The 24,667-nt window shown below is 45.0% G+C and overlaps 2 protein-coding genes across 2 annotated transcripts; one reads left to right on the forward strand and one right to left on the reverse strand.

Moving 5' to 3' along the window:
* Nucleotides 1-780: 780 nt before the first annotated feature.
* On the reverse strand, nucleotides 781-10,828 carry LOC310752741 (transcription factor JunD-like). Its single transcript, XM_083593697.1, has one exon. It carries the CDS (start codon nucleotides 10,021-10,023, stop codon nucleotides 8,734-8,736), a length of 1,290 nt encoding a protein of 429 aa, XP_083449823.1. The 5' UTR covers nucleotides 10,024-10,828; the 3' UTR covers nucleotides 781-8,733.
* A 2,356-nt stretch (nucleotides 10,829-13,184) lies between these two features.
* On the forward strand, nucleotides 13,185-20,707 carry THAP1 (THAP domain containing 1). The gene is made up of 3 exons (XM_083594099.1): nucleotides 13,185-13,847; nucleotides 17,927-18,122; nucleotides 20,161-20,707. Exons 1-3 carry the CDS (start codon nucleotides 13,777-13,779, stop codon nucleotides 20,560-20,562), a joined length of 669 nt encoding a protein of 222 aa, XP_083450225.1. The 5' UTR covers nucleotides 13,185-13,776; the 3' UTR covers nucleotides 20,563-20,707.
* Nucleotides 20,708-24,667: the final 3,960 nt, after the last annotated feature.

Here is a 24,667-nt window from a genome sequence, read left to right on the forward strand (position 1 = left end):
AGTTTAGGTAATGCTGAAAAATCACCAGTGGTGAAATCAATACTGGGAGACACTTCATAAGGAAAGTCAAGGTGATACCTACAATGACACTGCCCTCCCCCCGCAAAAAAACACCCCTCAGAGTTTCAAGAATTAATTATCAAGCTCTTTAGTTTTCGTAGCTAAATCAAATTGTCCAAAATTCTAGGCAGTACTAAGCCATGAAGTGGTGGACCAACAACCTGAGAGGGCTACGCTGCTCTATTCTCCAGGGATCGCTTACCAATGGTCCCCAGTTGGACTCTGACTGCTTTCTGCCCCAGAGAAGGTGGAAACTGAAGTCTGACACCATACAAAGGGCCACAGATTAGCAAAGTTAATTTCACAAAGAGAAGAAGAAGAAGAGTTTGGATTTGATATCCTGCTTTATCACTACCCGAAGGAGTCTCAAAGCGGCTAACATTCTCCTTTCCCTTCCTCCCCCACAACAAACACTCTGTGAGGTGAGTGGGGCTGAGAGGCTTCAGAGAAGTGTGACTGGCCCAAGGTCACCCAGCAGCTGCATGTGGAGGAGCAGGGAAGTGAACCCAGTTCACCAGATTACGAGACTACCGCTCTTAACCACTACACCACACTGGCTCCAGAGAATATCAAGATTAGGCTGAATACTTGTTCCCGGTATGCTCCTTCTTAGTTGCAAGGTTTTCTTCTCGCACACAAGAGCATTCAAACATGCAGCCCCCAACCTGCAGCCTGAAGAGGCACAATTCTCAAAAAGCTTTGCCATTTGATTCCTCTGAGTTATAAAATTGGCCCTAAAGACCTTATCCTAAAGCTTGCTGTGAACCCTTAAGTTCTCAAGATGAGACATGCCAGCTTTTGTGCCAGCACACAAGCTGTGATAAATGGCAACATTTCGGGCAGATATTATGGTACCGGCATGTAAAACCTTAACTGATGTTTAGGAACACGTCTGTTATACAGTATCTATAGCAACTCTTTTACTGAAATTCATTAAAATGAAGCTCATGCACCAATTAGGAACCCCACTTTAACGACATAATACAAAGTGACAGAATCCAAGCTATATCTCAACTGCTATGATTAAGTTGAAAGATGTCTGCGAGAGACCCAGTCCGAAGAATCTATATGAAATGACTGGCAACAGTGTTCAAGTCAACAGTGCAGAAAATTGCATTTTTCAAAGATACTCAGACTTTCAGCATCACCTGAAAAAAATGTAGCATGAACAACTGCTCCCTCAATAGTCTTTCCTTCTTGGAAGAAATACTGTTTGGCAGAACTCTAAAAAAACCCAAAACCTTGTCATCTCAGTGAGATGTAACATCCCTTGATCTAATTTAGTGCAAAGGGACTAAATTGTGCTGGCTCACACAATTCTCTTTCACACTTGTAGCCTACCATTGCTTCAAAACACTCACTGAGGTGTACGTGAGGTTTACTCCTTTTAATCCTTGCAAAAATCTTGAGAGGTAAGTTAGGCTGAAATACAGTGAGTCATCCAGAGAGCACCATCACAGCCAAGCTGAGATTTGAACCCAGGTACTTCCAGTCCAAACCCAGTCTACCCAACAACATATATATCCTCCAGTATATATAGGGTTCTACCTGTATATTCTTCTAATGGTGAGTGGATAGCAACTCATTTGCTCACCATCAATAATCTGTACAACTCTTACTTGAACTCATCACAGTGATTCAAGTCTTCCTGTCCCTATGCTGAAGACTCTCAAGCAGGTGTGGGCAGTCTGTGGCTCCTTAGGTGCATGTTGGACTACAACTTCCATTCTCCTGCGCATAGGCCATGTTGGCTGGGACTGTTGGGAATCAGAGTCGAACGACATCTGACGGCCGAGGGAGGGCACAGGTTCCCCATCTCTGAACTAAAGACTACAATCCTATGCACACATATCTCAGAGTATGCCTCCCTGAGTTGAGCAGGACTTGTGATAGCAAATATGCTTACAGTTGGGTTACGAAGTCTTTTTATATGAAAAGTGTGGGATGTGATACATAAGTAGCAGTCAAGTACAACATTCCTTGTTCTCCTAGAGTGGACATGCGGGGAAATGTTTGGTCCAGCCAGTCGAAAACTTCCTGTTTCCTCCTGGCTGGGGCATCCTTCCTTTGTACGTGACTAGAGGTGGGCGTGACCTTACCTGTTCAGGTAACGAAAGGACAAGGTATGCTGCCACACTCTCTCTCTTCCATCTTCCTTTTGTTGTGTGAACTGCAGAGACTGCTAGCTTGCAGTCACTGGGATTATTCCCCCATAAGGGTTAGAGCCACATTTATATACTTGTAACTAAGTCTGCCTTCAGGGAGCCAACCGTGAACTGATGATGTGAGTAAACTTTTATTGACATTAAATAAGATTGCCGTGTGTTTATTCTTTTAAGAGGGATATAAGGGAACTTACCAGGAACCTAATAGTGAAAGGCTTACACAAGCCTGCAACCAGCTACGTTTAAAAGGGAAATGTAAAACTCTGATAAGTAAAGGAACTTGCTAGCACAAGTTAGAAAGGATAGTAATCAACAATATTTCCTCTCCTGCCACCCTGAACATGCCCACAAAAAGTTTGATAGGACTCAAGGACAAAAGCTACAAAAAAAGAAGGTCACATTTATGCTCTTCTCACAGTAACATGCACGTTTACAGCATTCCAGATCAAGCCATTCATCTTAATCTGCTTCAAAGCAGTTTGGTACAGGTGCCATACAATAATTCACTATTGCACTGCTAAGGATGATCAGGAATGCGATTATTTTGGAGGCAGCTGACAGAGACCAAGCAGGGTCCCCATTTGTTTTACTGTTTTCTATTACTGGGTCTCAGCAAGCCTACTTTGAAAAACCAAACAAAAACAAAACTGTAACGCAACAGACAACTTACAGTGAATGCTATTCGGCAGCATACGGCATAGCGGGATGGAAGCACTTGCCCGACTTCCCAGCAGATGAGTCACTACCATTAACCGGGAGGGCAGCGCAGAGCAAATGCACCAGCACGATCAATGGGTTGACTCTGCTGTGGCAGTTGCCACTCCCGGAATGTAACGGTGGCTCACCTTCTGGACCAGGCATAGGCAAACTCAGCCCTCCAGATGTTTTGGGACTACAACTCCCACCATCCCTAGCTAACAGGACCAGTGGTCAGGGATGATGGGAACTGTAGTCCCAAAACATCTGAAGGGCCGAGTTTGCCTATGCCTGTTCTGGGCAGTCAGGTAAATGCCTCTGCTCCACCACACTTGCCCACTGCCGGTACTATCTCTATGGGAAACAGTAAGCAGATTACAGAAAACAGGGATTAAAGTATGCTAACAAAAGAAGGCATCATTCAGTAACTGCAGCAAGTTTTTATCCTCTGGTGTAATATACAGGACAACGAAGTCACACTCAGGAGTAGTCCTACTGAAATCAATGGACAAGTGTGACTTAGTTGGATATTATTATTATTATTATTATTATTATTATTATTATTAGATATTATCCACTGTTTAAACATTTGCAAGCAATTAGAACCAGAATATCTGAAATGACTCCTTACCCGGCATGGCAGGTTAGCTTGCTTGCGATCGTATGAGCAGGATACCTAGAACACGGACTGACGATATAACTCAAACTAGTGTGAATACATGTAGTCTATTTTTTCATGCTTAACTCACACAAGGTTAATTCTCTCGTTCCCACACAACTCTTCTAGTTACGAGACCAGGTCTTGCATGACCACAAAAGGCTGCAGCTTTCCTGATCAGCATTTCTAGGATTAAGCATGCATAGAAATCATGGAGTCTTAAATCTAAATCTTAAATCTTAGAATACCACTTTAAAATCATGCAGACAGACCATATGCTTGGAATGACTGCATCCAAATGTTGGATTAGAAACATATGCATTAGTAATCTATGAAATTATAGCTAGTGATCAAATCAAGTGTCTCTGCCGCAAAGGAACCGATTAAAAAAAAATCAGGGTATCATTACTAAACAGGGTTCATTATTTTTAACCCCAACTGAAATGAACAGAAATCACTTTTAAGTTTGCTGCCTCTGAGCTAGGCCATTTGAACATTCAATTCCGTGTTCACAATTAACCACAGTGTATAACTAAAAATGGATTCAAATTTGCAGCAGAAAGCAAAAATAAGCCTCACTTACATCGCTTTGTGGTTTATATATTCTTTCTCTCCAGGGAAATGTTATTAAAATATATTCTGACTGCAATATAAAAATTCAAGTTGTTTCAGCAAGAATTAGTACTTTCATACCCCACTGATTTCAGTGGCAGAGTTTAAATCAATGTTTAAATCAATGGAACATGTTTAAATCAATGGAAACTTAAGTGCCGTCAACATCTGCCTATTGTATTTAAGATGTCACTTAGTGCAGATCTGCTTTCGAGTACTTCAAAATGAAAAACACCACCCTACTAGTATTTATGGCAACAGTTCAGCACTGGTTAAAAATGGAAAGCGCCACCACCATTCAGATAGTTGACATTTTAAACCCAGTAATTCTTTTTTTTTTTTGTAGCTGAAGAACCTACTTGCTATAAAATCACGCGCCATTACGACCATCTAGGTCCACCAAAAAACCACCATGTTATGTATTTGAAGATCGAGTCCACACCTGAACACGAGCTTCCACCCAATGATAGAAAAAAAATCTTTTGAGAGCCAGACCTATACCACCAGTGTGTTAAAAAGAGGAATTGGGTAGGAGTTGTGACACATCGTCACTCACTAAGTTAGCAACAAATTAGTCAGCTCCTCTAGACACACAACCATGCGAGTTACTACCTGAGTGTTCATGTGGGCTATGTAAGTGTGCAGGAAAACCAGCTGCCCTCCCTCTACTTAAGGAAAAAGGTTTACAGTCCCTTTAAATCGCCTTTTTCACTGACAGAAAGTGCCATGCCAGTTCAACAATGGACATCACCTGGATCACCAAGCTCACTAGAAACTGGAATATTTGCCCAATGAAGTGCTAATGTAGGTGAGTACCACTCAGTCTAGAATTTTGTGTGTGCATGCCTGTGTGTGTATCTGGTGGGTATTCTTAAAATGATCCAAAGTGCAGGAGCCAAAGAAAGCAAACCAAAGACCTACTATAATACATGCACACAAAAGAGCAACCAGAAAGGAGTGGAAAGGTGGATTCAGATGAGAAAAGTGCATTTTAAAGGAATGATCAATCAGGTACTAACTCACCTCTGCAAAAAGAGAGAGAGAAATTCTCAGAACTGGGTGGGTGAGAGGAGAGGGACAGACCACAACATTGAATGGGCTTGAATGCATCTGAAGCTGGGGAATGAGAGGAATTCTATTGGTGGGTCAGAAAGTAAAATGTTCAGTCATGAACAGCACTGCATTTAAACAGGCTTGCAGGGACACTGACAGGATGACTGGTACTTTTAGAAAAACAAGAGCCATTAATACAAATATGAGGCAGATAGCAAACAAAGTTGTGGACTTTGTGTTACTGACTTTAGCAGAAATGGCTACAAAACAGGTGAACAACCTAGAACACTGCATATATTTCAAGAAGCAAAATACGCTTTTGGCAGAATTGATGCAGCATGCAGCCCCATCAATCACAACAGGTAAGAAAATGTAGGTTCTCAGCTCCAACTTCTGAGACAGCCAGAGTTATTATGTACCCTTATGAGAAAAGTTAAGAAACAAGTTGCAAGAAACATGCAACTTCCGGGTACATTTGAGAAGCAGAAACAACCATGATTTATCTAAGCCTGAGCTTTTTTCCCTTAGATTTAATATTCCAGATTAGAACCCACCTGAGAAAAAACATTGTCACATCACAGGGCATTTTCAACTATGTAAATGTAGCTGCTCTGGTCCCAGCTAAGGTGATACCTTTTGTACAACTGGTTATTTAATTTGCATCTCTCACACTTAAGGCACTGCTATGAAGTCTCTACCTTTGCCATATTATCCTTTAAGAGTATGAAAGCTCAAGTACTTTTTCTGCCATATTGATGAAACTCTGGCAATTAATGCAAGATGGACTGATCAAACGAATTAAGCTTTCTTCCAAGTTTCTCCATTTCTAAAAGGATAAGACTGGTTATTTCACATATTTGCAGCATTATGGTTCCAAATACAAAAAGCTCCTGATGTCATTAAGTCGGAGCTGCAATCCTATGCGTACTTAGTTTGGGAATAAGCTTGACTTAACTTATTGGGACTTACTTCCAAGTAAATATGCAAAGCATCGCTCCAAGAATCTCTCCAAAGCATGGAAATGGTACTGTGTCATATAATCTATGATATCTGTTTATAATTATTTATCAAGCAAGGTTGTCACAGTACTGCCTTATGGAAAGTAATATATATATATACATACACTGCCACAAGCTATTCACATGTTATATCCAGGCAAGGATTGTTATATCGAGAGCTCAAGTTTAAAATAAACCACAGAAACAATAAAACTGCATTTTGAGAAGCATTCAAACTATGCTCTATACAACTGGGGACGGGGAGGAGATTTTGCACGGCACACTTTGACCAGAAAACTGTCAAAACTCTCAGTTAAGCAAACTACAGGCAACAGTTTCTTTTTACTGATCCCACTTTAAAACAAACCTCAAAGACTTCAAACTTCTCTTTCCTCCTCTCACCCAGAATCACAAAGTCACAGAATTGGAAGTTGGAAGGGGTCAGGATGGTCATCTAGTCCAACCCCCCTGCAGTGGAGGAATCCTGCCCAGAGCCATCCCTGGGTGGACTTGAACCACCAGCCTTCTGGTTAACAGCCAGACACACTGAGAACTAGAAAATATTTACAATGGAAACTGCAGTAAAATAGCTTATACACTGTTCTCGGAAGAAAAACTACCCACATTTCTATGTGTTATTCAAAACACAGTACAATAGAATTGTTCTATTTTTTTTTTAAACCAAGCCTTTTCTGCATAGCAGTGGCAGTGGAAGCCTAGACATGTCTACCCCAAAGCAAGCTCCATTGAGTTCAATGGGACTTAGTCCTTAGTAAGTGGGCATAGGACTGCAGCCTCAGCTACTATACTTCCATACAGAGCAATTACGGCTGGAATGTGCACCATGAAGGATAAATCATCTGATATTTACTCTTCCAAAACCATTTCTTTCATCGTTCTGCACATTATAAAAATAAAATGTGACATTCCAAAGCATTTCAATAAATAAGCCTATCAATGTCCCAGATTTGTGCTGGCACAAGAAATAAAATGGAGCTCATACGTCTAGAAAAAACCCCCACAATCTTCTTAAAACGCTAATTTTTAAATAAATAGTTTTGTGTGGCACATCATCTTCTGTTGCTGTACTTTAGCACTACTCATTCATGATGAGCAAATTATCCGGCATCAGAAATTCAACCAAAACATTCTCACAGCAACTACGGTAATCATTTTTAGATTTTCCATTATTACACCAAGAAAAACTACACTGCCATATCGTCTACAATATTTATAGTATCTTCCTAAACAATTACATTTTGGCTCTCTCAAAGTCTGAGCAATTCTATAAAACTTCTACAGCAGGAAAATAATAAGTTATCTCTCTGTACATAAGACTTGACAAGCCCTGTATTAGCTACAACCATCCCAAATTCTTGAGAAACATTTCACAAAACTACCCCGTGTCAAACTGCAAGGATTGTATCTTTTAAAAATATTACCGCTCTTATCAAAACACCTAGCAATCTGCGTGACATACATGCCCCTTACCAAACAATTAGCACCCCATCATAGAAAATCTAAAGCCTTTTTAAAGAAATAAATAAATACGCCTGCAGCCAAAAAATACTGGAGTTTTTGACAATCCCTGGCAACTTGAAGAAAAAGCTGTACAGGTTGACTCTAACCACCTTCCACCACAAAAATAAAAAATAAAATTCAAGAATCTCTAAAATATAGTCCTCAACAAAGACAACTTCTGCCCACACCATAAGCTCAGGTGGGATCATTGAAGAGATCTTTGGACTTCCAGCAACAATCTGGTTTTTTTTTTTTTCTGTGTCTGATCTGCAAAGCTTTTCAGATTTGTTTTGAGCTGGAGAAGCTAGGAAAGTGAGCACATTTTCAAACTGGAGTTGTTTTTTTGAAGATCACCAGCCTCAGGCTTCCTGGTGCGACTGGGGACTGTCAGAATGGCATCAACTGCTGCAGCTTCACACACCCTCCTTCGCCTTGATGTCTGCGCACCTGACCTGTGCTCCTGAAAGAAAAACCCAAGCACCACAATCTGGTTAATCACTTCAGCGTCACTTTCGCGACTTGGCAAGAAAGCTATCGATGTTGGAAATGATCTCAAATTGGTTTCGACTGAAGAGTACTTGTTAAAAGTTTTGTTTCCGGAGTAAACAACATTCCCTGGCTGTCCAAAGCGCCTGTTGTCCCATCCTGTCCCTTGAGGAGCAGAGACTGTTGCTCCCCACATTTCTTCTCCCTCCCCACCTCCCACTACGCCGCGTTTCTCTCTGGCTCTTGGGGCTCCCTTTGGAGCTGGTAAGGGGGCACAGGGGTGCATAGGGGGCGTGTGGGAGAGGAACCTCTTCACCCATCCGTTCGCCAAGCTCCTCCGATGACCGAATGGCACCTTTGGGAACCGAAGAAGAGGGAACTGAAGGTTCGCCACCATCAAGGGGTCTTCCTTCGCGCTCTGCCCCGCAAGGCAAGCTTGTGCGCGCCTCGGTATCTCTCCCCGTCGCGGGACGGTCGGGCGGCTTCAGCAAGCGCTGGTCTCCGGTTCTGTGGCTCCTTCTCTGCCGGGGGGCTGGCTAGCTGCCGCCGAGGTCTGCGTCGGGGCCGCCGCCGCGGCGTTAATGTGGCAGCCGCTGGAGAGGTGGCTCCGGACGCGGCCTTGCAGCTGGGTGACCTGGGCGCGCAGGAGGCTGGCGGTGGCGGCCAGCTCGGCGTTCTGCCCTTTGAGCGCCTTGACTTTCTCCTCCAAGCGGGCGATGCGCTCCAGCTTGCGCCGGCGGCACTTGGAGGCCGCGATGCGGTTGCGCAGCCTCTTGCGCTCGGCTTTCAGGCGCTCCTGACTCTCGGCGTCCAGCGGAGACAAGGAGGAGGCCGGCGGCGGCGAGTCTCCGGACGAAAGCGCCGGAGGTGGCGGCGGCGGAGGAGGAGGAACCGACACCACGGCCGCCTCCGGCACCGTCTGAGGCTCCTCCAAAGCTCTGCCCGTCGAGCCGGGCGCTGGAAGGCGGGCCACGACTTGGGGAGGGAAGAAAGTGCCGCCGGCCGACGGGCTGGCCGGGTTGAAGCCGCCCAAGGTGGTGTAGACGGCGGGCGACTCCTGGCGGGACGGAGGGCAGCAGGGGCCCCCCGGGTGGGCGGTGGGCGAGAGGGGCGCCGGAGACACGCCGAGCAGCTGGTTCTGCTTGTGCAAGTCGGCCAGGGCTTTCACGAAGCCGTCGGCGAAGCCCTCCTGCTCCTGCGTCACCGCCTGCTGCTGGGCTGAGGGCTGCGGAGACCGGTACAAGAAGGAGCCCCCGGCCGCCGCCGCCGCCGCCACCGAAGGCCCTCCGCCGCCGGGGCTGGCCGGACCGGCCAGGCCAGGGCTGCCCGCTTGGATCAGCAGCTGCTCTAGGTCGGCGGCCGCCGGCAGCTTCAGCAGAGGCTGCAGCACGCCCGAGCCCACTTCCTGGCCGACTCCGGGCGCGTCGGGGATCAGGCGGTGCACGGCGTTGCTGGTGCCGCCCCGGGGGCGCAGCGAGGTGAAGGGACCGGTTGGCGACAAGGCAGCGCCGGGGGTGGCCGCCGCCGCCGCCACCAAGTCCCGCTGCTGCTGCTGCTTCTTCCCGACCAGGAGCAGCTTGTGCTGTTGGTCTGCCGCGCTTTCCTCGGCCGGATCCAGCCCCGCAGGTCCCGCTGCGCCGGGCCCGCCCGCGAAGCCCGGCAGTTGCACGAAGTCCGGGAGCAGCTCCAGCCCGTCCTCGCCGTAGAAGGGGGCCACCTCCATCTTCACGGCCACGCGGGCGCCCGAGCGCCCGCCGCCGCCGCCACTGCTCATGCTGGGTGCGACGGCGAGCGGGGCCGGAGTTGACGTCGCTGCTGCTGCTGCCGCCGCCACTAACTGAAGCTCCTTCGCTCCCAGGAGGGGAAAAGAGGAGGCGCGCAGCCTCGAAGGCGCCGCCGGCGGCAGCAGCAGACCCTCACCGGGCGCGCCCGCTCGCCGCCTCCTGCCCCAGGGCAGCCGCCCGGGGCTCCCCGCTTTCTACTTGTGGCATTTTCGGGAAGAAAACTCTTCCCACCCCCCGCTTCCAGCCAGAGGAACTGATGTCAAAAACGCCTCGCCTTAGCAGTTCCTGCCGCTCCGCCTTTCCAGGCTGCGGCCGCGGCGGCGCTCACACTGCCCTCTAGGCTCCGGCGCTGCCGAGGCTGGCCGAGCGGCCTTGGGCTGGCTCGCCTGCTGCTTTTCTTTGTTTACGGAAGGCGATCGCAAGCAAAACAAAGGGAAAGGGGGCGCTGCTGCTTCTAGAGAGGTGGCAGGGGAAGGTGGCATAGAGAGAAGAGAGATTAGAACAGTACTGTAAATCTGAATGTGGGAAGGGTTCCTTTTAGATCTCCCCCCCCCCCCAGCGCGCACCCATACTATAGAGAATATCTTCGGCCGCAAATCTCTTCCAAGGCGCTTTGCAGTTAATACCGCAGGCTTTTAAAGACGCCTGATGACGAGTGACAGAGCACGTGCCTGCTTTACCAACCAAAAGAAAAACCTAATGCACAGAGGCATGTGGATTTAATTCCAGATCTTTAAGCAAAAATGCAGGGGAAAGTACGGGAATTTTTAAGATGCTTGAAACGGTGGTCAAAGCAGGTAGGTGGACGAATTGTACAACCAGTAACAACCAACAGCCTAAAGCCACCCCTCAACTTGATGATATTCAGGGACCACTCAGGCTGTTTTCCTGTTGCCATAGGTGAAAATTAATTTTGTTCTTCTCTTTCTCTGATTGCAGTCCCTGTTCTCTACACTGCATAGAGGTAACTCATTTCTTCAAGTGTAATGAGTGATGGAAAAGAGAATATTGCATTTAGGAAAATAGGAGCTTAGGGAGCTACTGCCTATCATGCCAGACCGTTCGTCCATCTATGAGAGTACTATATATATGACTGGCTACAGCTTTCCAGGGTTTCAGACAAGAATTTCCCCCACCTATATGCAGATGCAAGGCAGTCAGCCAGGGACCTATCAATGAGATAAGTTAAAATATGTCAAAAGCTAGGCAGAACAGAAAACATCTAAACCTTCACCTAAAAATATTTGAAGGAGCCAATCTAGCCTTTCTTGGCTAATAAGGATGGGCCCAATAAAGACACACATCCCAGCCAACTTCATCACTCTTGCCAGCAAAATCAGGACGGGGATTCCAAATATGAATGCAATTGATGGATAGTTTATACAGAAGGAGGTGGCCCTTCAAATATCCTAGTCCAGGACCATTCAGGACTTCAGAGGTAATAGCCAGTACCTTGAATTTAAACAAGGCTTTTTTGAAATGGTCAAAAAAGCACCAAATATTATTGTGGCATCAGCTGTAATTTCCCAATATTTCCCAAGGACAGCAATACGGCACATTGCAACAATTTACCTTGGGTGTGACTAAGGCAGGTGTGGGAGTGGGCAGGTCTGCTTTCTCTGCTGGGTATGTTTAGCCTGGTAAAGAGGAGACCAAGACGGATAGCCGTCTTCAAATATCTAAAAGGCTGTCACATGGAGCAAACTTGTTTTCTTCTGCTCCAGAGGCTAGGACCTGAACAAATAGCTTTAAGTTACAAGACAGGAGATGCTGCCATCAGGAATAACTTTCTAACAGTAAGAGCTGTTTGACAGTGAAACAGACTCCTAAAAGTCCATCTGTGTTCTGCCCTCAACACCATAGTTCAGTCAGTAGAGCATGAGACTCTTAATCTCAGAATTGTGTGTTCAAACTCCACATTGGATGAAAGATTCCTGCATTGCAATAGGTTGGACTAGTAAATTGTAAACTGTATGGTCTTGCTTAGAGGACGCACGATCCAATATTACTCCTGAAGCCCAGCTGGTTGCTATGGTAGGGAGTGGTTTGCTTAACACTGGCTGGTGACCCAACTTACTCCCCTCAACTGTTCCTTATAAGGCTTGGTTTCCAGACCCTTGATCATCTTTGTCACCCTCCTTAAGCAGACATTCCAGCTTGTCAATATCCTTATTAAACTGTGGTGTCCTGAACTGGACACAGCATTCCAGGTACAATCTAACCAAAGCAAAATAGAGTGGGACTATTACTTCCCATGATTGGGACACTATACTTCTGTTGATGCAGCCTAGAAGAGCATTTGCTTTTTTTTGCTGCTGTATCACACTGTTAACTCATGTTAAGCTTGTGGTCTACTGTGACCTCTAGACCCTTTTCACATGTACTACCGGCAATCAAGGTGTTCCCCATCATATTTGTGCAGCTGGTTCTTCCTGCCTAAATGTAGAACCTTACACACTCCTCTTTCAAAATGGGCAAGTTCCCCTAATGTTTTCTCACTCTAGAGCAGAAACCACTTCACTGTCACAACATATCCATACAATATACTTGTTAGCTCCACGTTAACAAGAGCCTAGAGAAAAATAAATACACGTCTACTAACCCAGGATATAACACCCACTCCCCTCCTGTCTCCCCATGGGTGTTGGGGGGCGGGGGCGGACAGGACCCACAAGAACAGGCTCACATACTGGAGCATGGAACAATTGCTCTCCTACTGTACTAGCATCTCCATCAACAGATAATGAATATTCCATACAACTCCATACTTTTTACCTAATGGCCTAGATTTAAAAAAATGAAAGTCCACAAAGCAAAATTCAAAAAAGGGCACACCACCCTTTGGGACCATTCCATCGAGGTTGGTGGTACTTATGTGCAGAAATTGTATGAGACCAAAGCTGTGCTACTACAGGGGTTCCCTGAGGAAGGCCAAGGGTGAAACAGATACCTGCGATTCCAAACGCAAACAGACACCTGCAGCTCAATTTTTTAAGCTACTGTTGACTTTAATCATTTGTTTTTAAATACCTGTTTCTGGCTTTTTTTTTTAACTGAGAATTCTAATGTTTTATATCTTTGTAAGACAACCAGTGCACAGTTCACAATTAAGCAATATAAACTGTGTATATAAGCGATATATATCTTGTTGAGTTAAAAAAAATTCCTTGGTTACTTAGGAGTAAGCACAGTTCAGTTCAATGGGGTTACTCTTAAGTAAGTAGGAGCAAGCGCGCAGCCCTAAAAGGAAGAACAAATCATGCAGAAATTCTTCCATCTGTCTCTCGCTTCAGTTTCAGAACGATTTAAAATAGGCATCCGCGAGATGCCACCCTGTGCGCAAGCTCAGCTTTCAAACCAGCCCTTTTGAAGAGGGCAACAAGCCACTGTTCGGACGCACGTACAGTTACGAGCGCGGGAGCCAAGGTAGGCACGTCAAAATCTGAACTGCCGCTCCTATTGGACACGGCGAGCAGAGACGTGCCGCACCCAAACCACCGCGGGGCGTGACCAATAGCAAAGCACGGAGCGGCGCTCTCGCGAGAGTTGCTCTGAAGCTGGCAGCGCCATGTTGAAGTAGGGAGAGGCCACATCCAGCTTATGTCGTTCTTCGGGTTTTTTAAATTTTAAAAAAGGGACGCGGAGGCCTCGGGGAGGTATTTGGATCTTCGCGGCCTTTTAAGTGTGTTTTCGAGCTCCCGAAAAAAAAATTACGGCGGTCGAAGGAGGGCGGCAGCGAGAGGATGGTGCAGTCTTGCTCTGCCTACCGTTGCCGGAATCGATACGACAAAGAGAAGCCCATCTCCTTCCACAAGTGAGTACGGGCGGTGGCACGAAAGCTTGAAAGGAGGGCGCGAGGAGACAGACAGATAAAGAGAGCGGGAGCGCGCGCGCGCGCCCACCCGGCCGCCTGAGCGGGCGGGAAGGGGAGATGCCGTTTGCTTCACGAGGCGGAGCCACAGCGCGTGCGCGCTCCGAAGCGGCGAGGGGGAGGGGGGAACTGTTAAAATGGCCTTTGGCGTTGGCCTTTATACTGAAGAGACGCGGGGACGAAGAAGGCGGGGCTAATCGCGCTCCGGTTGTTAATTAAAAACAAAACATAAAAAAAATAATAACCCGTGATGGGAGGCGGGGCCGGGATTCGAAGATGTACTTCGTGGGCTGCGCGGTTGGGATGCGCGTGAGGCAGATTAACCGTCACTGACAGGCTACCTCAAGTGCCATCTCCCTCGAGGCTAATTTCTGGCGTTTTTTCCCTCCCTTTTTCTTTTGGTACAAACCATAACTTAGCACATAAAAAGCGCCGTTTTTTGTCCGTTTGCACCAGAAGCATTAAAAAGAGTTTTCATGGCTTCACAGGTGTATTGGTTGCTTGAGCTGTTGTGACCCCCTCACGAGTTATAATCTTCTGACGTTTACAACAATAAACACTGTCTTTAAAGCGTCCCAGTGTTTTGTTTTTTTAGCCCAGGGGACATGCTCTCCTCTTTCCGTTCTGCAGCACACCATCTATCTCGGAACCACTCGCTGTACTATCACCTCTGCTTCTTCCATAAATATTCCATAAATATCTTCGTATTCCTGCAGGTCACCTCTATCTCTTACCCTCCCACTTTTCTGTTTTTCTCCTCCCCCTTCTCCCAAATCTATGTATCTCCATCTGTCAACTGACCTCTTTTTTTCTTGCCCAACAAGAGGTTTGTTTGTTTTTTAATCCACTACACTGAGTTTCGCGGTAATAAATAACACCATTTCGATGAGTTTGGGTAGACCGGTGTTTCCCAAACATGGGTCTCCAGCTGTTTTGGGGGCTACAATTCCCATCATCCCTGACGGCTGGTCCTGCTAGCTAGGGATGATGGGAGTTGTAGTCCAAAAACAGCTGGGGACCCAAGTTTGGGAAAGGCTGGGGTAGACCTAAGATCAGGGATGGGGCTGGCCCTCCAGATGCTGCAGAACTTGTGTTGGCCCCAGGCAACGTGGTCAATGGTTAGTGTTTATAGCGGTTGTTGTCCTGCAACATCTGGGAGGACAGAGGTTCCCCACGCCTAGATCTTTCCACAAAGAGGTAGGAAAGAAGCACAAAAACAGTCATTTTGCATTTCACATCCGAAGACCAAAATCAGAAAAAGGTCCACAGCTGTTTCACAGTTGTTCACATCTGCTGACTAGCAAATCATTGCAGGCATTATTTGCTGCGGGGTGAAGTAATACAAGTGGTCCTTGAGGAAATCCAGAAGTCCTATTCCTAACTCCCCTAATTTTAGCCAAATCATCACTGCCTTGTAGCAGCGGCCTGAAAACTGCTGAAGGGGCTGTTTCTATAGGGAAAGGGTAATTCAAGTGCTGCCCCTCCTTGGCACGATCAAGAAGTTGCACTCTTAACAGGATTTCCAGTTGAAATCCAGTTTGTAGAACCAAAAATGAATTTCCCCCCGTTTTTGCAGTGCTTTGATAGAACTCTGCCTCATTAAACAAACGAGCAAACATTTAAAGCTAAGCGAGGATGTTTTTGTTTTGCCTGGCAGGCTTTCTGAGCTCTGAAATTCCTTGAGACAAGCAGAAATTCAGGGATGAGAAAGTTTTTGGCTGTTGAAACTACACGTGTTGCTTTGCTTTTTTAAAAGGTGCACAAATTCATTTACAGGCTCCTTTTTGCTGCACTGCTTTGAAAGTTATCACACCTTAAGCTGCATTTGATTTAATGGGGACTTATTAAGCAACTAACTCACTCTGGATCCAATCCCATGTTTTCTAAAAAATTAGAAAGTGAGTTGAATATGGCTAAAGGGACAAGGGCTGTCTTTAAAGACTGCATGCCTGGTAGAAATTCAGCTGTTATAATGTTCCCAACATAGATATATATGAGGTGCAGCATATGGAATATCTGTCTATTATGTAGCCTTTTAAAGGCACAGAAGGTTTTTTCTAACTCATGTCCACCACCACTATTGAAGCATAATCTGTAGTAATTCCCCTTGTATCACGTGAACAACTCATGCTTGATTTACGACTATTTTATCTGTAGAGGTGTTAGCTGTATTTCTCATTCTAAACATCGGTTATAACCATCTTCCTTCAAACCATTTACTAAAACTAGTATCAAGCGTATCCAGGCTATCTTATGATTGCAGAACCAGGGAAATCTTCACAGCATTCCATGGCTTTGTGGATCTCAGCGCCCAGCGTTCAAGATCTCAGTTTGACAACATTTACTGTTAGGATATGGACAGCCCACAGCCTGTTCTCTGGCAAATTTTACAGGCTTGAAGAAACAGCACCACTTTCCCTCACACTGGTCATATTGCCCTGCCCCTGAGCCAAGCTGAAACATAATCCTGTAAACTTTCAGTGGTACTCTGTGTTCCCAATAAAGCGCATTTGCTTTAGTTTTAACAGGTCAAACATGCACTTTAGTTTGACAGCCCTCTTCTCATTTTTTGGCCCAAAACACAGTTCTGTTTCAGCTGTTCCTTCTTACTGTCCAGTGAAAACCTATAATTTCAAAGGAGAAGTAAAAAAGAAAGTAAACTCTTTCAATTCTATCCGGTGGTTAGAATTACATGGACTGAAAAGAGGTAGATCTCCTGAGTTTTGTTTTAATTCTTTGTACTTTTTATTTATAAACCAAATAAGTAAAACACATGTGCTGAATGTGTTCTCTTATTGTCATCTTTTCTGCACTCACTGATAACCCATCTACCTTTTTCTTTTCAAAAACACCAGAGTTTTATTCTGTGAGGATATTTAATTTTGTGAAAAGTCTGTTAATGTTTTGTTTGCCACCTTAGGCTGCTTTGGGAGAAAGGGCGGAATAAAAGTCTAATTAATAATAATACAACAATCAGAGAGCAACATTCAAGGGCACTACAATAAAATGAAATCTCCAGCCCTGCCTACTTTATTTGAATTTTACATTCATTCCTGTGTACTGCCACCATTTTTCTACAATTCTGATTGGAACCAGAAGCAAGTCCTGTGTGGAACTCCTGTTATTTATATATTTTAAAATCACCTGGAAAACAGCTTCTGGGACAGTTTATTACTGTTGCCTCATAGACAAAGTGGGGAAATATAGGATGGACCGACGGAATGTGTGCATATAATAACCTATTAATTGCCTAGCCTTGTTTCAATGTTGCTCTAAGATTGCAGCCCTAAATGCCTTACTTTATGGAAGTCCTATTGCTTTATCAGCTTACTTTAGTTAAACTGCAGTCCCACCATGGTCAAAGGCAAGCTTAGGAGCCTTAGGACGTGGTTGGGATGAATCCTGCGCTGCTAGAGCCTCCAGTTACATCTGTGGAGAGCTCATCCATTGGTAGTGGGGAATGGGATGTGTTGAGGGTCGCTGTGGATCTACAAGAGTCAAAGCTTCTTTGGACTCCTGACACAGTATTAGAGTTGTAGAACAAAAAGCATTTAATATAAATTGAGAAGCCAGAAGGAGAACAGAATTGGGAGAAAAATCAGATTTGAAATAATGAGCTTTTAAAATAAGTACAGTACTTCTGACTTTTGAATATTAGGTACAGTGGTACCTCAGGTTACATACGCTTCAGGTTACATACGCTTCAGGTTACAGACTCCGCTAACCCAGAAATAGTGCTTCAGGTTAAGAACTTTGCTTCAGGATGAGAACAGAAATCGGGCTCCGGCGGCGTGGCAGCAGCAGGAGGCCCCATTAGCTAAAGTGGTGCTTCAGGTTAAGAACAGCTTCAGGTTAAGTACGGACCTCCAGAACGAATTAAGTACTTAACCTGAGGTACCACTGTACTAGTTGGTGGGTTCCCCAGTATTTCTCTACACATAGGAGTGCACTTCCCTAGCATTCTTTGAATAATCGCTCTGCTCCATCCACCAAATTCTGCTCAAATTATGTTTTGTTTGTAGGTTTCCCCTCACAAGGCCTGATCTCTGTAAGAAATGGGAAGCTGCAGTTAGAAGGAAAAATTTCAAACCAACAAAGTATAGCAGCATTTGTTCTGAACATTTTACTCCAGATTGCTTCAAAAGAGAATGCAACAACAAGCTACTAAAAGACAACGCTGTGCCAACAATATTTTGCCATACAGAACCAAATGTGAAGGTAAGTGAGGTTTGTGGATCTTTTATAAAAAACTTCTGTTATTCACAGATACATTTGTTTATACATAAGCAGTGGTTCTTTTTCTAAGCAACAGATATTGTGTGAAGAGGAGAGCAGTTATTAGCATTGGCACCAAATAGGAGAAGGCTGAATTGCTCAGTTCCTGCTTCTTGATATAGTAACTGGAATTGGCTCTCTACTCCTCTCTCCCATTAATTGAACACTTTTTTAAAGTTGTTGGGGCCTTCAGTGTAAAAATGTGAAAGTGGCTTTTTCATTAGGTTGCAACTTTTAAAGTGTTGTTAGCACTTTTAAACACTTGGTCCTACAAAGGTCCTACACCCAATAAACTTGATGGCTTCCATAAGAGCTCAGAGAGAGTGAATGAGCTGTGAGCAGTGCTTCTCCTTTAAGGCGGTATGCTATTTGCTTTCCTCACCATTGCAAGGGCACTAAACATTTGACCGTATGTGTGGCTACAAAGTACCCCGTTTTGCCTTATGATTCCTGGAGAGGATCGCTGCTCCAAGCTACTCACTGTAAGGCATGTAGCCTTGCCTGCCAAAGGTTCCAGGTTCAGCCAGAAAATGTCCCTGGTCTGAAACGTTGGAGACCTGCAACCAGACAATGTAGACAGTACATAGACCAATAGCCTAATGCAGTTTTTGTATTGCATTTGTAAGCCTCAAACCTTCCTACCTTCTCAGTAGGGGGAGTGGGGAGATGAACTGCTGGGGGTGGGAGGGGCAAGATGGTTTTCCGACTTCAAACTCAATTCTTAGTTGTAGGGCAGGGCGATGTATCGATACAGCATATGAAATCAGTTTGAAGTCCACATTGCGCTAACAGCTTAATAGTACTCAGCATGGTGATATACCGTAAATCACGATGTTATGTGAAAAATAATGATAACTTCTCTCATGATTCCTGCTGCCCCTCTTGCTCTGTACCAGGGGTCAGCAAACTTTTTCAGCAGGGGGCCGGTCCACTGTCCCTCAGACCTTGTAGGGGGCCGGACTCTATTTTGAAAAAAGAAAGAAAGAACGAATTCCTATGCCCCACAAATAACCCAGAGATGCATTTTAAAGAAAAGCACACTTTCTACTCATGTAAAAACATGCTGATTCCTGGACCGTCCGCGGGCCGGATTTAGAAGGTGATTGGGCCAGATCCGGCCCCTGGGCCTTAGTTTGCCTACCCATGCTCTGTACTATAAAATAACAGTTGTAACAATATGCTAAAGGCAAGTAACAATTTATCAGTTTTAGACTCCTAAGTAGTGGCAGATGCCAGGATATTACCACATTCGCCTCTACATTCTTCCATCCTTATTTCAGACATCATATGTCAGTATATTGCTATGTTTAGCTGGTGAAATATCACGATGTTGAAAATCAGACGTCGCTCAGCCCTACTTAGAAATTTAAGAGGAGGCATCCCTACGCCCACAGGAATATCCTCTATTCATGGATAGATTATTGCTTTTACACTGGAAAGCTGCTGCGTAGCTGCATTCTCATCATCAGCACCGTTTACTGGTGCCCCTGGGAATTTTCTAATGGGGTTTATCACTCTTTCCCATACACCCTGAGAAGTGCCCAGGTTTCTACATGGTGCAGCAGGACAGGGGAGCTGGAGTGTAAGTGTTCAAGTCATTGTGGTGTGGATTAATCTATCCTCGGTGGTTACATTTCAGATGTGGCTTGGTAGTGAGAAGAGAATGGTATCTTATGGAAGTATAAGGCTTTTGTATCACTCCAAGGAGGGAAAATGGAAGACTGAGATGCTCAGAGATCTACCCAACTGCCTTTAAATAGTGTAAAAATGTATAATACCAAAACACGAATGGATAAAGTTATCAATCTACTATTAAAACTGGCTATTTAAATAGATACTTAACCCTGGAAATTGTGAGATTACAGTTTTCTTCAAACAAGCTATATCGATTAGCAAATTGTAGTTGCCGCCTAAAAAAAAAATTACAGATGCCTTTAACAAAACAAACTTAAATGGTATGTTCTTGTCTTGTTGTTTTTAGTCTGAAGGCACTCAAGAACCACTTGAAGTACCATCTCCCCCTTCTCCTTCACCTCCTCCTCCACCACCACCTCAAACTGATCCAAGACTAGTAGACCCCAGCATTGGATTGTTAATGCCCCCGCTTCACACTCCCAATAATATTGCTGTTTTTTGTGATCACAACTATACTGTAGAGGATACAGTACACCAGAGAAAAAGAATTCAGCAGCTGGAAGAGCAGGTGGATAAGCTGAGGAAGAAGCTTAAGACTGCACAGCAGCGATGTAGACGTCAGGAGAAACAGATTGAAAAACTGAGAGAGCTTGTTCAGTTTCAGAAGGAAAAAGACGTCATTCCTGGCAAAGGTGGCTATGTGATTCTGCCTAATGACTATTTTGAAATTGTGGAAGTACCTGCCTAGAAGGCTTATGTCTATATTTATGGGGCACTGCCAAATTGAGCCTCATCAGACTAACTCAGAAGTTCATTTTAAAATGCAATGCTTTCTAGTTCTGTGTAGAAGATACTTCAGCCCTTGAGCATATTAAAAAATTGCTATATAAGAATTCTTCGTCACTGACTTTCTGGCATTTTTATTTATCAGTTGCTCAATAATGATAGTTGCAGTAATTGCAGGAGGTGATCATTTTGTGCGAGGGTTCAGTTTCCGGCCCCTGCATGCGTCGGCAGAGCACGCACAAGTACGTTACACCTTGCCCCCATTACACCTCCGTTCTGCCCTCTTCTGGGTCCATAACATACTTCACTTATAGCATAGTCCTATGCATTTCTGTTCATAAGTAAGTCTCACTGTGTTCAGTGGGGCTTACTCCCAGGTAAGTGTGCATAGGATTGCCGCCTTACAGAACACTCCTAAGTATGGTTACTTGGACATAGATCTATTGAATTGACTGGGGCTTGCTGTTATTGGGTGTTGTGCAGCCGACACAGAAATTTAGTCAAGCAGTTAAGCTCGCCACAAGAAACCACTGTGTAGTAGAGATAGCTTTTACTTGGCAAATTCACACTATATACACACACTAGTAGCAGACAATAAATAAGTCTTTACTCTCTGAGCCCAGAGAGGGTTCTTTGCTTTCAAAGTCCTTGCTGTGCCAAAGTCCACAAGGCAAGTACTAAGTCCAGTTGCTTTCAAAGTCCTGCAACTGTTAGAATTCTCTTGAGTCCAGAAGTCTTGTAAGTTGTCCAACTTCTCTCCCACAAGCTCTTCTCAAAGTCTATCACGTTTCCACAGTTCCATAGATTTCTCCAATGGCCTTCACAAGTCTCCACTAATCCCCAACAGTGAGTGCTGTAACCTGAACCCTTTACATACCCAGTACTACATGCTAAACTTACCTGGTAACACAGATAAAACAGTCACAATATGCCTGCAGATGCACATTTCTGCCGACTCAAGTAAATTAAACCTTTTTTCACTTTCCTTAGCACTTACTCCCAGGGAAATGGGGTTAGGCTTGAGCTGCAGTCCTGGCACAGTCAAGACCCTTGTGATTGGTGTTTAAAGGTATGATGGAACAAAGAAGAAAAGGCAGTGTCAGGTATGTAGGGGGCAAGCCATGAAGGTCAAAACCAGCTCCAGTGCCAGTAACACCTGTATTCAAATCCCTTATTTTAAGAGTGCTGCTTTAATGTGCTTTCTACAGCTTTCCCACATCAACAGATGCACTGCTGCATCTGCAGCCATTTAAGTTGACGGTGTTAAGGGTAGCTCTGTGTAATGCCTAACAATCCAGCCTCGAGATTATGGAAGCATAAATGACCCATTATACCCTCAGCAGATATACAGGCTCACAGTATTTTCACTAGAGCATATCTGGAAGGCCTACCTAGCCACTGCTCCAATCTTGGACTGCAGGTGCAAATCTGGGAGGCTGAACGCTATGTGCAGTGGGTGTCCCTATCAAGTCACGAGACCTGCCGGCCATCACCCTCCCAAACCGGTTTAGGTTCATCTTCAGCCAGCTCAACTTCATTTGATACTCAGAGTGGAGTAGATACTAGCTAAGTTACCAGCACTGCAGGAACTGGGTTAGTTGCAAAAGGGGTGTATCTGGCTGACATCAGCACACTGAGTGACACCAAGCTGGCACAAAATCTTTCCTAGCAGATTCATAAGCAGATTGAAAAAGGGAGGTAAGAGTGGATACCTGAGACTCTGCAGGACATTATTGGATGTAGGGAAGAAGCAGATTGAAAGTTACCATTCTTCAGAAGCAAAAAGAAAAAATAAATTATTCCCTCGCCCTTCCAGACAGCTTGCAAAGGAAGCGAGAAAGAGACGTCCGTAGCAATAGTGCAGCTCCTTTGTCCCAAAAGATTGCAGTTGTGGGGAAAGGAAGATCAAATCCCAGCCAAATGACTGAAGAGGATTCTTGCGATCTGGATTCTTCAAGTGAAGAAGATGATACCTTTCCTCACGATGACAGATCTGAACAATATGTTCCCCACAGGAAAGCAAACGTTTCTACAGGGGATAGTATAGACTGTGTGGGTGATAGATATGCACCATGGCCTCTTCCCCAGTATCTTTGTCATTGTAAAGATGACCGGAGGGCCAGGTCTCCTCGAAGTATGAACCGTCATCCCCAGCGGCCCTGTTTCGTTCATAAACCAAGGGAAATATGCTGTGCTAGGACTGTCAGCGATGTGAATATGGATGAAGTCCTATCCTTGCTGCCAGGGCGGCAGCGGAAGACACGCCAGCAGCTTCAACGGGAAAAGGAAGCCGCCATCACTCTCCAGTCTGCCTGGAGGGGTTGTCAAGTCAGAAGGGATATTGGCAAAATGAATAAGGCCGCCACCCAAATTCAGGCAGCTTTCCGAGGATACATGACCCGGAAGGAATTGCCTCTGGGACTCTGCGGTTATGGCAGGACCAATCAACGAAAGTTGCAGAAGGAAACGAGAGCTGAAGACGAGAGCAAACCTTTCCCTGCACTCCTAGACTGCCTTCAGCAGTTTGGTTTGGTGTCTGGAACAAAGATTCCCGGCCAAAGCATTTCCCTCCCAAATGACAAGCCAAGGAACTATTCAAGAAACTTCATAGAAGACTATCCTCTTTTGAATCCGAACGTCACCTTTTTTGAAATTGAGTCCACTCTCAGACCCAACAGGGAAGTGTTCACATACACCTCTTTCAATGTCTTTGCCACAGAAATTCAGGACCAGAGATACGAGGATGCTGCCGCCACAATCCAAGCCGCTTGGAGAGAGTACCAAATCAGACAGAAAGGAAGGCCTATGACAGGAGAAGAAAAAAGACCCAGAAACCCTATCTGCTCTAACTCTGCCATGAAGAAAACCCCTTGCAAACACTCATTGCCGGGGCCTGCTCTCAAGGGGCCCCAAATCCGTCAGATCTTTGTTGCAAAGGCAGACCTCCATGACAGAAGTAAAGGCACCCTCTCGCTAAGAGATGCACCGCAGATTCGAAATATTAATATATATGCAGTGATAAAGGCCATGCCAGATCCTTCCCGGAAGCCGAACATATCCATACGGGTGCTGAGCCCAAATGCTGTGGTCCAGGGATATGAGAGAGATATGAGCAGCGGGGTGCAGGCTCTCTACACTGTCCAAAATAATAGCGCTTCAATGCCCTCTCAGATCCTCATTCATGTCAACACACAGAAAAGAAAGGATGTTCTCTTAAAAACTGAAAAGAAGAAGCAAAAGCCCTGAGAGGCCCCTCCAAGGTGAAAGTGCTTAGTAAAGGCTTCTCTGAGAAACTGCACATAGATTCAGTTTTGATTGTAGATGACACGAGTGGACATGCATTGTCTGTTTATGCTAGAGGTCAGCAAACTTTTTCAGCAGGGGGCAGATCCACTGTCCCTCAGACCTTGTGGGGGGCCAGACTACATTTTGAAAAAAAATAATGAATGAATTCCTATGCCCCACAAATAACGCAGAGATGCATTTTAAATAAAAGGACACATTCTACTCATGTAAAAACACGCTGATTCCTGGACCGTCCACAGGACGGATTAAGAAGGCGATTGGGCCCGATCCGGCCCCTGGACCTTAGTTTGCCTACCCATGGTCTATACAGGCAGAGGGCTTTCTTGGTAGTGGCTCCCACCTTGTGGAACGCCCTCCCATCAGATGTCAAGGAAATAAATGATTATCTGACTTTTAGAAGACATCTGAAGGCAGCCCTATTTAGGGATTTTTTTAAATGTTTGACCTTTTATTCTGCTTTTAATATTCTGTTGGGAGCCGCCCAGAGCGGCTGGGGAAACCCAGCCAGATGGGTGGGGTATAAATAAATTATTATTATTATTATTATTATTATTATTATTATTATTATTATTATTATAAATTATTATTATACATAGAATGCAGGGGCTTTGGGGGCTTGCAGAACTTCTTCATTGGGGAAAAAGGTGGAACCCAACTTTCAGCCTTTTTTTTTTTTAAAGAAAATTGGATGTGAAGAGACAGGAACACTGCAAACTAGCCCATTTTCATCACTAAGGTCCTTTCCATAATTTACATGGTGA

The sequence above is a fragment of the Podarcis filfolensis genome (assembly GCF_964270895.1).
Source record: "Podarcis filfolensis genome assembly, chromosome: 17".
NCBI classification, from domain to species: Eukaryota; Metazoa; Chordata; class Lepidosauria; order Squamata; family Lacertidae; genus Podarcis; species Podarcis filfolensis.

What these genes read in the sequence shown, in the direction of transcription:
- LOC310752741 (XM_083593697.1), bottom strand. Translation starts at nt 10,023, where the DNA reads ATGAGCAGTGGCGGCGGCGGCGGGCGCTCGGGCGCCCGCGTGGCCGTG.
- THAP1 (XM_083594099.1), top strand. Translation starts at nt 13,777, where the DNA reads ATGGTGCAGTCTTGCTCTGCCTACCGTTGCCGGAATCGATACGACAAA. An exon ending in AAGCCCATCTCCTTCCACAA is followed by an intron (nt 13,848 to 17,926) that starts GTGAGTACGGGC and finishes TTTTGTTTGTAG; the next exon opens with GTTTCCCCTCACAAGGCCTG. An exon ending in ATACAGAACCAAATGTGAAG is followed by an intron (nt 18,123 to 20,160) that starts GTAAGTGAGGTT and finishes TGTTGTTTTTAG; the next exon opens with TCTGAAGGCACTCAAGAACC.